General features: G+C 35.5%; 1 protein-coding gene across 1 annotated transcript; it reads left to right on the top strand.

The window, feature by feature from the left end:
- Positions 1 to 4,834: 4,834 nt before the first annotated feature.
- Positions 4,835 to 13,107, top strand: LOC149548196 (uncharacterized). Its single transcript, XM_089792241.1, has 3 exons — positions 4,835 to 5,251; positions 7,867 to 8,056; positions 8,234 to 13,107. The coding sequence occupies exons 2-3, from the start codon at positions 7,963 to 7,965 to the stop codon at positions 12,748 to 12,750; spliced, it is 4,611 nt and encodes a 1,536-aa protein (XP_089648367.1). The 5' UTR covers positions 4,835 to 5,251; positions 7,867 to 7,962; the 3' UTR covers positions 12,751 to 13,107.
- The last annotated feature ends 3,001 nt before the right edge of the window (positions 13,108 to 16,108 follow it).

Genomic DNA, 16,108 nt, shown 5'->3' with positions numbered 1-16,108 from the left:
ACATATGAAGTGGGTTGAGTACTTGTAGAGTTTCAACTTTGTGATCAAGCATAAGAGTGGAGTTACTAACCAAGTTGTTGATGCATTGAGAAGAAGATGCTCTTTGTTGATTGAGGTGAAGGTTGAAGTTCTTAGTTTTGATGCAATGAGGGAGTTGTATGATGTTGACCTTGAATTTTTTGAGGCATAGAGAGAGTGCAGAACACCAAATCTATCAAGTCAAATGAGTAAGTATAATGAGTATTTCATTCAAAAAGGTATGTTGTTCAAAGAAATTTAGTTGTGTATACCGAGAAGCTCCATGAGAGTTAATTTGATTAAGGAAAAGCATTGTGGTGGTTTGGTTGGACATTTTGGAATTGATAAGGCATTAAGTTTGTTTAAGGATAAGTATTATTGGCCACAAATGTATAAGGATGTTCAGAAGTTTGTACAGAGTTGTGGAATTTGTCAAGTTGCAAAAGGAGTAAGTCAAAATACTAGATTGTATACACCTATTTCTGTTCCTAAGAAGCCTTAGTGTAACATCAGTATGGATTTTGTTCTTCGATTACCTAAGATAGTAAGAGGGTATGATTCCATATTTGTTGTTGTGGATATATTTTCTAAGATGACACATTTTATACCATGTAAGAAGACATTAGATGGTATGCATGTTGATGAGATTTTCTTCAAAGAGATTGTTAGATTGCATGGATTACCAAAAAGTATTATTTCTGACAGAGATAATAAGTTTGTTGGTTACTTTTGGAGGACTTTGTCGAAAAAAATGGGTACTGAGTTGAGATTTAGTTCTACATTCCATCCACAGATAGATGGACAAACATAGGTTGTAAATAAAAGCTTGGGTAATTTGTTGAGATGTTTAATTAGAGATAAGCTGAATAATTGAGATATGGTATTGGCACAAGTTGAGTTTGCATATAATAATTCTATGAATAGGAGTACAAGAAGAACACCTTTTGAGATTGTTACTGGAATGCAGCCTAGATGAGTATCAAATTTGAGGGATGTTACTGGTGAAGAGAAGAGAAGTGTTGAAGGGGAAGAATTTGTTAGTTTTATGAAGTCTTTGCATGGCAAAGTGAAGTTGAAGTTGGAACAAAGTAATCATAAGTATAAGGAGTATACTAACAAGTCTAGAAGACATCATATTTTTGAAGTTGGTGGTGTGGTGATGGTTCATTTGAAGAGAGGTAGATTTCCTGTTGGAACATACATTAAGCTAAAAATGAAGAAGTTTGGACCGTGTAGAGTTTCGAGAAAGTTTGACAATGGTAATGCTTATGAAGTTGAGTTACTCGATGCCATGGATATATCTCCTATATTCAATATTGTTGATTTGTATGAGTAATATGAGTCAGATGATGAAGTTGTTATACTTGATGATTATCCTAAGAAGCAGATTGAACAAATATTGGATCAGAGAGTTGGTAAAAGCACAAGAAGAAAAGATTACTATGAATATTTGGTGAAATGGAAGAACAAACTAGTTGAAAATGCTACATGAATTTCTCAATTTGAGTTGGATTCAGCTCAGGTTGTGACATCTTAATGATTCAGGAGAATAATTTCTTTCAACCTCGGGTGTCTGATGTAGGAGCATCCTGGGTTATCTTGCTATCCTGCTCATTTTTTTCATTCTGCCTATTGAAGCTGAGTGCCAGTGGTTTCCATGTTGTTGTTGTTACCAAGTTGTTTAGTGATCGCTGAGTTACTATAGCTTTTTGGTATTGGCCAAGCTATCTAGTGTTGGTCAAGTGTTCCTTCATGTGTCGAGTGAGCTTGATATTTACTAATGCCCAGTTCCTTCTTTGACCGAGTTTGTTTGTGATTGGTTAGTAGTTTGAGCTAACTTATGTAATTAATTTGGATTGTGGATTTAATATTCAGATCTTGTCTTGGGATGTATGTAGACCATTTTAAGGTTGACCTTTCAATAATGTAATGATCTAAAATCTTCTATAAGCCGTTTTGGCAAGTATAAATAGGGGTATTTGGTTTAGGTTAGTGATAACTTAGACAGTTCAAAGAAGAGTTTCTGAATAGAGAATTGAAGTTGGATCATGGATCTTGAAGTTCTATTTTGCATTTGGTCGTAACCCAAAAGGGCTTATATTTGGGCATGTATGCTGATAATTTGATGAATCAATAAAGTGTAATTATTTCTTCTCTCCTTGGTGTTGTACATTGTGTTGTTTTCTTCCATTGTGTTACTCAACAAGGTAATTGGATAGTTGGGTGTGCCCCTAGCCCTAGCTTTTCACATCCCTCCTTGTGTCAAGTAGTGGGACCAAAAAATGAATAAAGAGTTTTCTTGATATTCTATTCCTAAAGTTTGACTTGTATACACCTATCCTAGAGTAGGTATACAATTTTACATCCTCCTTATATCCTTTTCATCCAACATTAAGCCTCCCAACTAAGCTTACATGAAAAGTCTAATTAAAGATATTTGTATTATTTCACTATTTTCAATGGGTTGCCTTAAAAAAGAAAGATCTAATGTGTTTGTTTTTCCTCTTTAGCTAAAAAAAGTCAACAAAATAGAAGTACAATTCTTCCTCTCGGTTGCCCTATATCTTTTCTACTAAATGCTTAAGGGTGACGCAATGACCAACCAAATTTTTAGGCTTGAAATCTACTTGTCAATTTTCTATTTTCCTTCACCTTTTTCTTTTTCCAATTGGTGACTCTATGTTCTACCACACTTCTAAAGATTTTCCAGAGAATAGGGTAGACCATTAAAGTGTGGTGGCTAGACAAGCTATTGATGTATCCACCTTTAAATAGGAGAATCACCACACTAGTTGTTTACTCCTATTGAAAGCCATCTCATATTACATTGTTGAAGATTCCTTTTATGTAAGGGGCAAGGAGCTCAAATTCCCCTTAATAAAATTCAATTTCAAGCCCATCTATGTCTCCTTCCTTACTAAATTTTCTTGTACCCTTCTTTATATAATCCATCATGAAAAGTTCCACGTTGTGCTCACCATTATGGGCGAGGGGAGGATAGAGGGTCTTTCTCATGTATCCACTCATAAAATAGCATTGCACATTCTATCTTTTGGACATTTGTAGTATTCTTTATTTTCTCCTTTTCTATAGTTCCTTCTAAAACTCTCTAGGATTTGTGTGTGTGTGTGTGTGTGTGTGTGTGTGTGTGTGTGTGTGTGTGCGCGCGCGCATGCGCACATCATTTTTTCATGTTTCTTTACTCATTTGTTTACCTTTAAATGATCTCTTATCTCTTGGTTGCCATTATATGTTTTACAAGTGAAGCCTTCTAAAGTTGGCTAACATCTCATGCCATTGTAGATAACTATGTCAAACAAACTACAAAATTTGAATAATTTCACTTCTAAACGTGTCATATTCCCATTACCATCTTGTGAAGTTCTTCCCTAAGATTGACCACACCCTCACCCAACCATAAAGAAATGATTTCTCTTTTTTTCACTATTTTTAAATCGTAAAGATTGATGATTAGTTATCCTTGCATTAAAATCACCCATTAACACCACTTTTATCAACTAACTAACTAAATCGATTTTTTTTTAAACATATAAAGAAGCTTCTTTGTCTAAATTTCTTCTCCTATAGAAATTTGAAGTTTTTGGAGTAAATGATAATATCTCTTTTGCTATCCATAGATATCACGTGGAGTTCAACTTACTAGGGGAGAGGACCCAGTAGTTGTGCACCCTAACTTCGCACTTCTCAAAATCTTATGTGGAAATTTCAAATCACTCTCATTTTTTGATAGTAGCTTACTTGGCAAGTCCCCTGCTTATAACTAAGGTTTCAGAGCCATATCATCAAATATGATGCCACATCAGCATGCTTTTTGTCAAAGTGTCTAAAACAACCCAAAAAAAAAGTGAGACCAATCATAGTGCATTGGAGACCCCCATACTTGTGCAGCTGACGTGGCATCACACTATTGGTTTTTTTTTTGGGAAAATGGACACTTTTCATTCACTTATGAGTAATCATCATTAACAAAAACAACTTTAAAGTCACATCCATTGGTACAATCTTGTCAAAAATGTTGGATATTAAATCAACAAGTATGGGTATTAAGTTAACAACTAGTGTCACAACTATTAGAATGCGCTCAACTATTGAAACACACTCAAGTAGGGGAGAGGACCTAGTAGTTGTGCACCCTAACTTCGTGCTTCTCAAAATCCTATGTGGAAATTTCGAATCACTCTCATTTTTTGATAGCAGCTTACTTGGCAAGTCCCCTGCTTATAACTAAGGTTTCAGAGCCACATCATCAAATATGATGCCACATCAGCATGCTTTTTGTCAAAGTGTCCAAAACAGCCCAAAAAAAAAGTGAGACCAATCATAGTGCATTGGATACCCCCATACTTGTGCAGCTGACGTGGCATCACACTATTGGTTGTTTTTTGAAAAAAGGGACACTTTTCATTCACTTATGGGTAATTATCATTAACAAAAACAACTTTAAAGTCACATCCATTGGTACAATCTTGTCAAAAATGTTGGATATTAAATCAACAAGTACGGGTATTAAGTTAACAACTACTATCACAACTATTAGAACGCGCTCAACTACTGGGTCCTCTCCCCTAGTGGGTCCTCTCCCCTATACTTAAAAAGCTTGACTATTAAACTAGAAACACAAAAAAAAAGCTGGACTATAAAACTAAAAACACAAAAACAAAAGCTTGACTATAAAACTAGAAACACAAAAAATTCCGGATATAAATACATTTTTTTGTAATCGACAATACCCATACTAAATAATGTTTGACTCGTTGGAGCATTTCCTCCATCCATACAAAACTAAATGACAATGAAAACCAGCAGATTGGACGGTCTGTCCAAGGTGGTTCCTCCTTCACGTGTTCCGGGAGTCTTGAATGCATTTTACTATAACATAACCCAAAAAACTGGTGCCACACGGCCATCAAATTCAACCCATCTTATCATCAAAACAGAACCGTTGTTCAAATCCGCAGGTGAGCTTCTGGCAATGTTTGGCGCAGTCAGCGCTTCTTATTAAATATAGCCTGATAATTGCCTCATTTGCTCTCTATAAACCCCCCAAGTGATTGCGGCGATGTAGGCGGGACTTATATGTTGTAACGGAAACGCCCGATTCCTGAGCAAATTGCCCCTTTCGTGTCATTTTGATCTCCACCCCCGCTCTCCAATTCTCTACATGCTTTAATCTTCGACTACAGACAGAATTCTGGATTTGAATGTACTCAAGGTAAGATCTTCTCTGTGTTGCTTGATTTCATCTTAGTTTTTACTATAAATGCTTTTCCCCTCCTCCCTCTCAGAAGCAGACGATCCGTGTTTCTTGACGTATTAGTGGTTACTAATGGCCGGTACGGAATATGTCTGCATGTTTGAAATTATGAATATTGATAGTATGTGATATGGATTGTTGAATACTGATTCTGAACTGTTCAGTTGGTTCCCGAGAAATCATTGATGTACGGTGAAAACTGCGCCTACCTGAATTTAATAATATGATTTTCTGCACTGGAAAAGGAAACCAGGCTTTAGGTACCATGATTACTGCTTTTTGCACCTGCCCTAAAACTTGTGGGATTTGAAAGGCTAAAGCTTTCATTGCTCCTTTATGTTCTGGCCGAAAAATGGAAGGACAAAAGGCACCTTTGCATTGCATTCTGGTCTGGTGGGTCTGCACTGCACTCGGGGATTTGAGATTTACTATAACTTTTAGGGGAAAGAAGCCCCAAATTTATCATTGATTTTTCCAAATATGGCATAGAAATTTGCCAGTCGATGTCCATTTGTTTAATGCCTAAATTCCTAAATAGCTGTAGCAAATGATTACTATAATAAACCCAGGAAATTCGCCCTGTCATGCATGTTTGAGCTGATGTACGAATCCTCCAGAGAATACGGGTAATCCGTTCTGGGTAAAAGTTGAGGGCAATCTTGAATTCACTTGTAATCTAGGAATGCTTGTGCTTGAATTTGGCTGTACTTTCAATTAAATAAGATGAGGAATACTAGAAAGTTTTGCATTTCTCAGTAGTTAGGCTGTTTTACTAGAGGCAAAATGAACTCTCGTAATGCAAAACTAATTGACATTGGTGCCTTTCACAGATGTCTCGACTTTATTTCTGCCATCGGGCATGGGACTTTTGTTAATCTACTTGGGTCTGAGCTAATGAAACTAATGCTTCGATTGCAATTGAGGTTCAGGCTACTTCGCAATAGAGTCGGGTCCTTGGTAGGGGGCATCACATGCAACGGCAACGTGAAATTTGAAATCATAAATACTACAATTATATGAATCGCATCTCAGAAATCAATTAGGGAAAACTTGTACATATATTTTGAACTGTTAAGAAACGTACGAGTTCTTCGATACTTTATCGGCTTTCGCGTTAGGATCTAGATGGAATACAGAACGCTACATCTTATCGTCCTGGTCTCTTGTTTCACCCTGTTAAATATGCTATATGCAATTTAAATGAAATTGAATGTATCCATATTGATTAGGAGAACAATCGTTTAAACCTACAAGGCATGGCTACCATGGTTGTATGTCTTTTTCTTTCGTCTCTTAAATTCCGTTCTTTGAAGTTTGACAGCGTTCTGGTTAAATTGAAAACCTGGTTCCTATCTGAATTTATAGTTATATCTTTGGATCTAAATGCCTCTCTATATCACTCCATGCAATCTTTTCTACATGGTTTTGTTCTTACTTTTCTAAAACGCTGAATGCCTTGTTCCACTGATTTGGGTTTCCACAGACATCATACGATAGATAAGTTATTCATATTTTTAAATCTTCCTTAAACATTGAAAGATTTGTTTGATTTCGGATTTCAGTAGGCATCATAGTATAGTCAATCTGATACCGCTTGAACCCAGTTGAGGCTGATTACCTTATAGCTATATAATTTATGTTTACGTGAGACATTTTTAACAACCACAGGTTCTAATAGGCTTATAGCAAAGATCTGTGGGAATGGTAAGTTTTATGGCAATCGAGTGCTAATAGAACTCAGGAATTTTAAGAGGATTACAAGCTGTTACTTCAGTTGGAGAGACTTCCTTTTTTCCGTGACTTTGAGACTGCCCTGGCAATGCGGATGATTATATACTTTATTGCTTGTAATCTCAACTTTTAAAGCTTCCTCCCAATATTATTTACTCGGTAGCTTGCTAATATCTCTTAAGCTGGACAAGAGTCCTCTTATTTTAGGCTCTATCTTCCATTAAAGACTTTCTATTATCAAGGGCATTAGTTTCTCCCTGTTGAGCATGCATGGTGTTTTATATGGATGTTTATATTGCATTGCAGTGGATAGTTTTAAGCTGTAGAATTTTCCTCTTTCTTACATGCAATCCCTATTCAACACTGATCAGGGTTTGCGTTTGTTTCGGATTTTTTTGTCAGCAGTCGTTGACACTTTGACTACAGAAAATACTTTCAATTGCAGATTAGTTGTGTCTATCGTAGCCAAATTTCAATTACATGATTACAATGACATATATTTCAGTGGCTTGAACCTGGTCATTCACACTTCTATTTTATTAAGTACTTGTGTTGAGCTTACTGGTAGACTGATTTTATTAACCTTTTTGCTTGTTTGTCAAGTAGTTATTCTCATTGTCAAGATGTTTACTGAGTTTGTTTACTGCCATTTAGAAAGTATTCCCTTTGAAGTGCATAATCTGCTGCTGAACTTGTGTTCAAGACAGTTACCAACAGAAATTCCTTACTCCTGACAACAAATGAATTTAATCTGTACAGTTTTTTAAAATCACTACAGCAAGTTGTTCTAGCTTGAGTAAAATATGAAACACAATATTACTTCTAACAGTTGTGAATGACAGGTTGTATTGAGGGAAGCTCGTCTTGCTGAAAGTGTACATCAATTTTGACAATTGCTAGAATTGTAAAATAAATAGGCAAAATTGACTAAAAGGCAGATGAAGAAGGGTGGAGATAGAGAATCCCACTCGTGGTGGTGGCATAGTCATATCAGTCCAAAAGGTTCTAAATGGCTGGAAGAAAATTTAGAAGGTATGTGTTATGGTAGTTGGTCTTCCACAGAGGTGGTCAATGTCTGCTATTATTTATCTGCATGTTGTTTCTTGTTTTTGTTCATTTGTTAATGCCATTTTAATTAGCATTTTCACTTTTATGTTTGTTTAGTTTCAAATTACTTTAATTGAGAAAGGATGTGTTTTCCTTTTAAAGGGATGGATGCCAACGTGAAGACAATGTTGAAAATGATTGAAGAAGATGGGGATTCCTTTGCTAAGAAGGCAGAGATGTATTACAAGAAGAGGCCTGAACTCATCAGCCTAGTTGAAGAGTTTTATACAATGTATCGCTCATTAGCAGAGCGTTATGACCACGTAACAGGTGAGCTCAAGAAAAATGTCCCATCTTCTGTCAAAAACGAATATGGTTTAACTGATGATATGCCTCCAAGTTCTCAAGATGGAAAAAAGGCTAAAAAGAAACGCAGAGCAGCCAAGTTTGATTTCTTATTTGGGTCAAGCAGCACAGATCACTCTAAGAAAAATGAGAACAATGGTGATGATAGTCCTTCAAGCAGCAGCAGTTCAGACACAGAATCTGAGAAATCACCAGGGCGTCGTCTTGAACTGCAGAGGTTGAGAGAGGAGAGTGAACAACAGAGATCTGAGTTGGAGAAAGGCTTAGAGGAGAACCAGGTTCTTCAGCAAAGGACCACGTATTTGGAGGAATGTATTCTCCAATTAAAAGAAGAGAATGAGAATCTAAAGAATAAGGAAGCAGGTCACTTGGGCCAGTTGTCTAGTTTAGATGAGCAGATTGCCGTATTGCAAACTCAGAATGATGACCTACAATGTCAAATTAAGTCTATGGTTGCACAAGCTGAGGAATCTGCAGGACAAAATAGAATTTTACAGACAAAAGATGAACAATTGACAGCAGAATTTCAAGCACAGACCAAAGTAGTCCATGTGCTTGAAACGGAGATTCAGGATCTGCAGAGAAAACTGCATACCTCACAGGAAGAGAATGCAACTTTAAAACTGGAATTAGAAGGAGGTCGACAGAATAATGAAATGGCTGAAAGTAGGCTTAGAGAAATTGAGAATGATTGCTCTACTTACAAGAGTCAAATGGACATGCTACAGGCTGAGATCGACGATATTAGACACAAACTTGCAGCATCGGATGAAGAGAATAATGCATTGAGGGTGCAAAATGACACTCGTATTCAGAAGCTAAGTCATGCAGAGGCAGAGATTAAGCATTTGGAAGAGGAAGTCTTTAAACTCCAGGGCGAAAAAGATAAATTGACTGTGGAGGCTCTAGATATCAATGCACATGAACAAGGATTGGAAGAAAAGGTTTCTATATTGCAGGAAGAGAATGACAGGCTTAGGCAAGAAGTGTCAACTATGCAGCAAAGCATGAAAGACAGCCAGCAGGAAATATCTCGTTTGTTGTTGGAAAGTGAGGATACTAAAAATGAAGCTTCTTCTAAGCAGGAACTACTGGAAAGCCAGATTAAACAGTTGCGGCAGGAATTACAGTCTAAAAATGATGCTGTTGAGGTAATTAAGAAACATGCCGAGGAACTTAAGCTAGACCTTCTCAACTCTCAGACTGAGATGATGAGTGAGCATGATGCTATCAATAGAAAGTCAAACGATTTGCATAAACAACTTCTAGACATGCAAGAAGAAATTCAGAAACAGCAACAAGAAAACTCCATAAAAACTCTAAATCTTAATGACTTTGAAGTTTTATGTTCTAACTTGACAAATGAGAAAGAACGGCTTGAAGGAGATTTGTTACTGAAAGATAACATTTTGGGAGACATGGAGAGAAAACTGAATGATTTGATAGAGAACAACCAGATGCTGTCTAGGACACTGGATGCTGCAGCCCAGGAGCAGAAAGATCAAATTCAATCTCTTGAAATGAAGTTTCAAGATCTGCAGAGAAAACTGCATACCTCACAGCAAGAGAATGACGCTTTAAAACTTGAATTAGAAGGATATCAACAGAAGTATGAAATGGCTGAAAGTAGGCTTAGAGAAATTGAAAATGAATCCTCTACTCAGAAGAGTCAAATAGGTGTACTACAAGTTGAGATTGAGGATATTAAACTCAAACTATCAACAGCAGATGAAGAGAACAATGCATTGAGGGTGCAGAATGACATTGATATTCAGAAGCTGAAACATGCAGAGGCAGTGATTCAGCATTTGGAAGAGGAAATTATAAAACTCCAGGGTGAAAAAGATAAAGTGAGAGATCTGAATGAGGAGAATGGACAGTTACATAGCAAACTGGCAAGTGCGGAAGAAGTAATCCAAAATTGTGACCAAGAGTTGCACAATCTTAGAAATGAAAAGACAGCACTTGAAAGTGAGCTTATTTTAGGCAGGGAACAAGTCCATGTTCTAAAATTAAAATGCAAATTTGACAATGAAAATGAAGAGAGAAGCATTGGTCAACTAGAAGATGGAGCAGAGCAGCCAAAAACTTTAGCTGAGGAATTTATCCATCTTCAACAGCACGTCCTTCATATGAAACAGGAGAATATGCGTATTACAGCTGAACTCCATCAAGGAGTTGAAGACTATCAGAAACACATAGCAGAGCTAGAAGAGATGCAAAATGAGCTTATGTCTGTAAGCTCTGAAAAAAATTCTCTCAAACTTGAGATAGCAAACAAAGAAAAACTTGTTGAGAAGCTTGAAAGAGACATTGCTTACTTGCAGGCAGAAAACTCAACATTTAAAAATGAAATGTCTGATGCAATTAAACAAGTCGAAGTATTGGAAAATGAATGCACAGAACTTAGAAACAATTTACAGGAAGTTTCAGATAAGAATCTTATGCTACAGACTTCTGTCCAGAATCTGCAACAGGACAATAAAAACTTGAAACAAGAGCTTCAAATTGCACACAACAAAGATGATGATTTACAGGTTAGTATTTCTCTTATCAATAGAGACCTTTTACAGCTACAGGATAAAAACACCAGTTTAGAAAAACATGTATCCTCAAGTGATGAGATTATCAAGAGCCTGACAGATAAAGCTGAGATGTTACGTAGCAAAAATGACAACCTTGAGGCTGAGGTGAAACTTTTAAGTTTTCAAAAAGAGAAGCTTGAGGAAGATCTTTCTTCTTTTAGGGAGCTGAAAGCCGACCTTGAAGGGCAGGTGACATCTTGGAGTGCAAGAGCAATGTCGTTAGAATCTGATGTTGTTGAGCTGCAAGAAAGTAAATCCAGGCTTGAAAGTTTATCTGAGAAGCAGGGGAATGATGTGGAAAATCTTAGAAAGGAGATTGAGAATGTGAAAAGTCAAAATGCTGAAGTATCATCAAACCATCAAAGAAATTTGGAGGAACTTGAATCCAACGTGACTAGAATACATCAATTGCAGGAAAAGCTCTTGGAACTTAATGTCGAGAACAATCAACTTAAAGACCTAGTCTCAGTTAAGGATAACATTAACAAAAAGCTTGAGATACGTGTGTCTTCTTTAGATCAGGAAAATCTAAATCTTAACTCTGATGTTGGGTCACTCATGGATCAAATGCAAAATCTGCAAGTACTGGTCAATGAATTGAAAGATTTCAAAGAAAAGACATCCCAAGCTATGGTAATTGATCATGAACATTCACAGAGGTTGGTACTCATGATTCAGGATCTTGAAGAATCAAATGAAAATTTGAAATTTGAGAAAACAACCTTAGTAGCTGATCATCGTGTGGTATGTGAAGAGCTCAGAACTTGCCAAAATATGCTGGAAAAGCTTAAGGAAGAGCACTCTCAATTGTTAGAAGAGAAAAATAGCCTTGTTTCAAATATTGCAGGTAAACTGACATGCATATCTAATCTTGAAGAAGATATCAATTCATGGGCTAATTATGGGGCAAAACTTCAGGAAAAGCTGGAACTTGTACAAGACGAGAAGGCAAATGTTGAAAGTGAATTAACGAAGAAGATTGGCAGGTTCGATGCAGATGTCCAGATGCTGGAGGAAACATTTAGTACCCTACAAGAGGAAAACATACAAGTAAGGGCAGAATATCAGACCGTGGTGGAAGAATGTCAATCACTACAAAGACGATTGGGAGACCTAGAAGATGCGAACATGGCCTTTGAACAGGAAACTACCGTCCTCAAATTGGAAACTGAGAGGCTCCAGAAAGACTTGATGATTGTGGATGAGAAAAATAATGTTTTGCTGACGGAGTCTTCCAAACAAATCAATGAGAAAAAATCATTAGAGGCAAGAACTAGTGAGCTTGAAAAGGAGAAGGACCAGCTGCAGCAGGAGGCACTCGAAAGGACACAAGATATGAAAAAATTGGAGGCTATGGTGAGGAGTCTAGAGGAAAACAATAAAATGCTACAAGTAGAGGTGAAATCGGGCATGGAAAACTATATGGGTTTGAAAAAACACCTTGAGGACATGCATCTGGAACATGTCGCACTTATCAGTGCCTCCAAGGATAGCCGCAGGCAAATGGAAGAATCGCAGAAAGAGACAGAGGCGCTCAAGGATGAAATTGAGAGGCAAAACATCACAATCTTTGACCGAGCCGAGGAGAAAAGAGAAGCAATTCGCCAACTTTGCTTTGCAGTTGATCATTTTAAACACAACTACAAAGATCTGCAACGGATCCTTTCCACCCTCGTTCAGAATCGAAACCGAACTGCTGCCCCTCAATCAGTTCGTTCATCTGTGTAGTTCATATATTGATAAGGTATTTGCACTGATGCAATATTTGATAATTTGAAATTCTTTCTGGATAAGCTGGAACCATTGAATGTCATAAATAGCAACTCTTTATAGGGAATTCTTTTTAAAAAACAGAGTTATGTTTAGCATTTGCACATGGGTAGGATTCTTTTGTATCAGGGCACTCCCAGTATATCATTTATTTCTAGTAAAATTGGGTTTTGGATCTGGCTGCCAATAATGTCTTGGACGTTGCAAGCATAAACAATTCCTCAGATCTCTTGTACTGATAGTCTGCGTTAAAACTTGGCAATGGATGCAGTGGCACCGTGCAATAAACTATGAATGTGATTTTTGTCTGCGTAATTGGTTGAACGTTGTTAGATCCTTGATCTGCTTAGGTGTTTTCAGTCTCTATTGGTTTGTACGTCTCATATTTTAGTCTCAAAATTTATAATGCGGATAAAAAATTAAATGTAAACATCTATCAAAAATTACATGTAAACATCTATTTTATGCTAACCATTTAATAATAGACCTTGCATTATTTTTTCCAGAAAGTAATTAAATTAAACATCTATCAAAAATCACATGCAAACATCTATTTTCTGCTAACCATTTAATAATAGACCTTGTGTTTTTTTTAAGAGAAAGTAATTAAATTAAAGATTCGATAAATTTTTAAAATTTAGAGTGAAAAAGAAAGAAAAGATATGTGTGTTTCTTTAGTGTTAGATTAAACTAAGCTTGTTCTCTTTGTGTAGTGGTGAAACTTGCATATTCGTGTGGATTGTTATTTATCTTAGAGTGGTGCATTTTGATGGATTGCCTTAATATGAAAATATAATAACTTAAACCACATTTTTGTATTAATTTTGACTCTTTTTTTCTGGTAATTTTCATAGCTCTCATTAGTCCTCAATTACTTTCACTTGCATGCACTTTCTACAATCTGTTTTTAATTTAGTCCTATTTACATACATTTGACTTCTCTATAGCCCTCATTTCTATGTATTTATTATTGATTTGAAGATCTAGCATTCTCCACATTTGATCAAATCCCCATTGTGAAGGAGCGATCTTGCATGATGGAGAGCCCAAAATTCTAATTTCAAAATTTAAAATTTAGAGTACTTAATATTGGACTTAATAGTTTGGAGATGGCTTGGTAGACATCATTTGAGGGGCAATTCATCATATCTTGGTATTTAAAGGCCTCGATTGAAATATTCATTTACATCTTAAATTGTTTTAATATTTTGAGTAATGGCAAAGAGCAGTTCAAGGAATATTTAGATTTGAGAATTAAAAGTAGGCACCAAATATTAGAATTTATATCTTGATTGTTGCAAGCTCTCTTGATGTTTTCCAACACTTATCCACGACTATAAAGTTAATCAAGAGAGTTGACTGGGGCTAACTTTTTCAAAAGGAGTAAAGACTTTTTGATCTAGAGTTGTGAATAAGTGAAACCACAAATATGGACCTCATTCTCATTTAAACATTCAATAATACCAACCTAGTGGAGTTTGAACCTTGATGACAAGACAACACAAGTTAACCATCATACCATGTCTTTCACTTGAAAATTTTGGAGAACTTGGCCTTGACAACTTTCCCAATATTTTTTTAATGACCCTAATTTTTATATATTAACAAACATCTAAGTTCGTTTTAAAAGTTTTTGACAATCCATAACTAATGATTGGAATATGCACATCATAAATCATATCTATGTAGAAGTTAGAATTTGCAACACTCAAGATCGAACTCATGGCATATATAATACAAAATGCAAAATTAAAGAAAAACTTAAATTCAATTTTCTCAATTCTACTTTTGACACACGATAAGTTACAATTATGAGTTATGATCAAAATAATAGACAATTATTTAAATCCCAGATAAGAGGTTCAAGAGGTTCACAATTTACCGTTGTATTATAGGCTAGTGCCCAATAGACAATTATCTATTAACCACTAAACTTAATCAAATTCTTTCATTTACTCTCTTCTTATTTCAAATTTTGTAACATAATGTAAACCAACTCTAAGCTAGGCTAATTGATTTTAATATTTATCAAGCCTTACTTTGACAAAAATAAAATTTTAAAAAATCATTTGTTTATTTATATTGTAAGAGGGAATAGAACCTCTTGTCCATAAACCTTGGGTAAATAAAAATTAATAATTAAACACTTAAAATTTACTCTAGTTATAAAATTGATAAACGTCTTAAGATAAATAGATGCTAAACGAAATAAACAATAATAATGAGATTATTGAGTTGAACATTTATAGCAAATGTTAGATGTAAATTGACAAATAATGCATAAATTCAAACACAAAACTATGGATCTAATTATGTATGCACATTTGATCCATGCTAATTTTTGGCATTGTCACATTAGCTCACTTTATGATTCTTGTAGTGTTCTAGTGATTTTTGGTTCACATGGTGGCAAAAATAATTACTCCCTTAGGTCAACCAATATAATTTTGATTGTTTTTTGCTATAATTAAAGATCTAATAATTCTTGCAAAAGGATGAGTCTTACTACCATAAATGAATATCATCTGAGTGATGAACATAGAGAAGATGTGTTCCACACACAACAAGAAGGATGGTTTGTGAAGGTTGACTAATACTGTGCCAATGAGAAGAGTTAAATTGGTAACAAAACTAAGACATGGAAGTAGTGAGAACTATTTTTAGAAAAATGTTGGTAAAATGCGCACAACTATGAGAGAGGTTACACATCACATTTAACCTTTGTTTGACTAGGGACTCACCTTTTTTTTGTGGCACATTCTATGTCTCGGGTTTGGAAGTGCTTTTGAGAATTCAATAATGCCTCAATAGTGTAGAGAAACAAGGTGGAAAAGGCATGCAACATTAACTCTCTTATGTGATTTCAAATCTAAAAAGATTACAAAGTCTAAAACTAAATATGAAATGAACATGTAATTGGACCATTCAATATAAATCTAAAATCAATCATACCAAAAGGAACACCATATTTTCATAGAGAAATCCATTTAGGAAAAAGCTTCACCAAAGAGTAATGGATAATATATTATTAATTATCAAAAGAGAGGTTACAATTGTTATACACTTCTCTTCGCTTCTCCAAATAATCCTAAAAGTACTTGAAAAAATGAAAGAAATTATGATCAAACAACTATGTATTGTCTCTAATTTATGACCAACTATTCCCAAAACAAGGGGCCAAAACCACTTCAAAAAAAATAATTCCTTGGAGATAAATAACCAATCAACATAATAAAATAGTAAAAATGTTCAAGAGACTCCTCTATAGGCATCAAACCCTAAACCACATAGACTTTAGACATTTATAGTGTAGGGA

Source organism: Cupressus sempervirens, chromosome 7 (assembly GCF_028749045.1).
Source record: "Cupressus sempervirens isolate cs-2001-9-10 chromosome 7, ASM2874904v1, whole genome shotgun sequence".
NCBI classification, from domain to species: Eukaryota; Viridiplantae; Streptophyta; class Pinopsida; order Cupressales; family Cupressaceae; genus Cupressus; species Cupressus sempervirens.
Note: the sequence above shows the minus strand (reverse complement) of the source record. Positions and strands in the feature narration are given on the sequence as shown.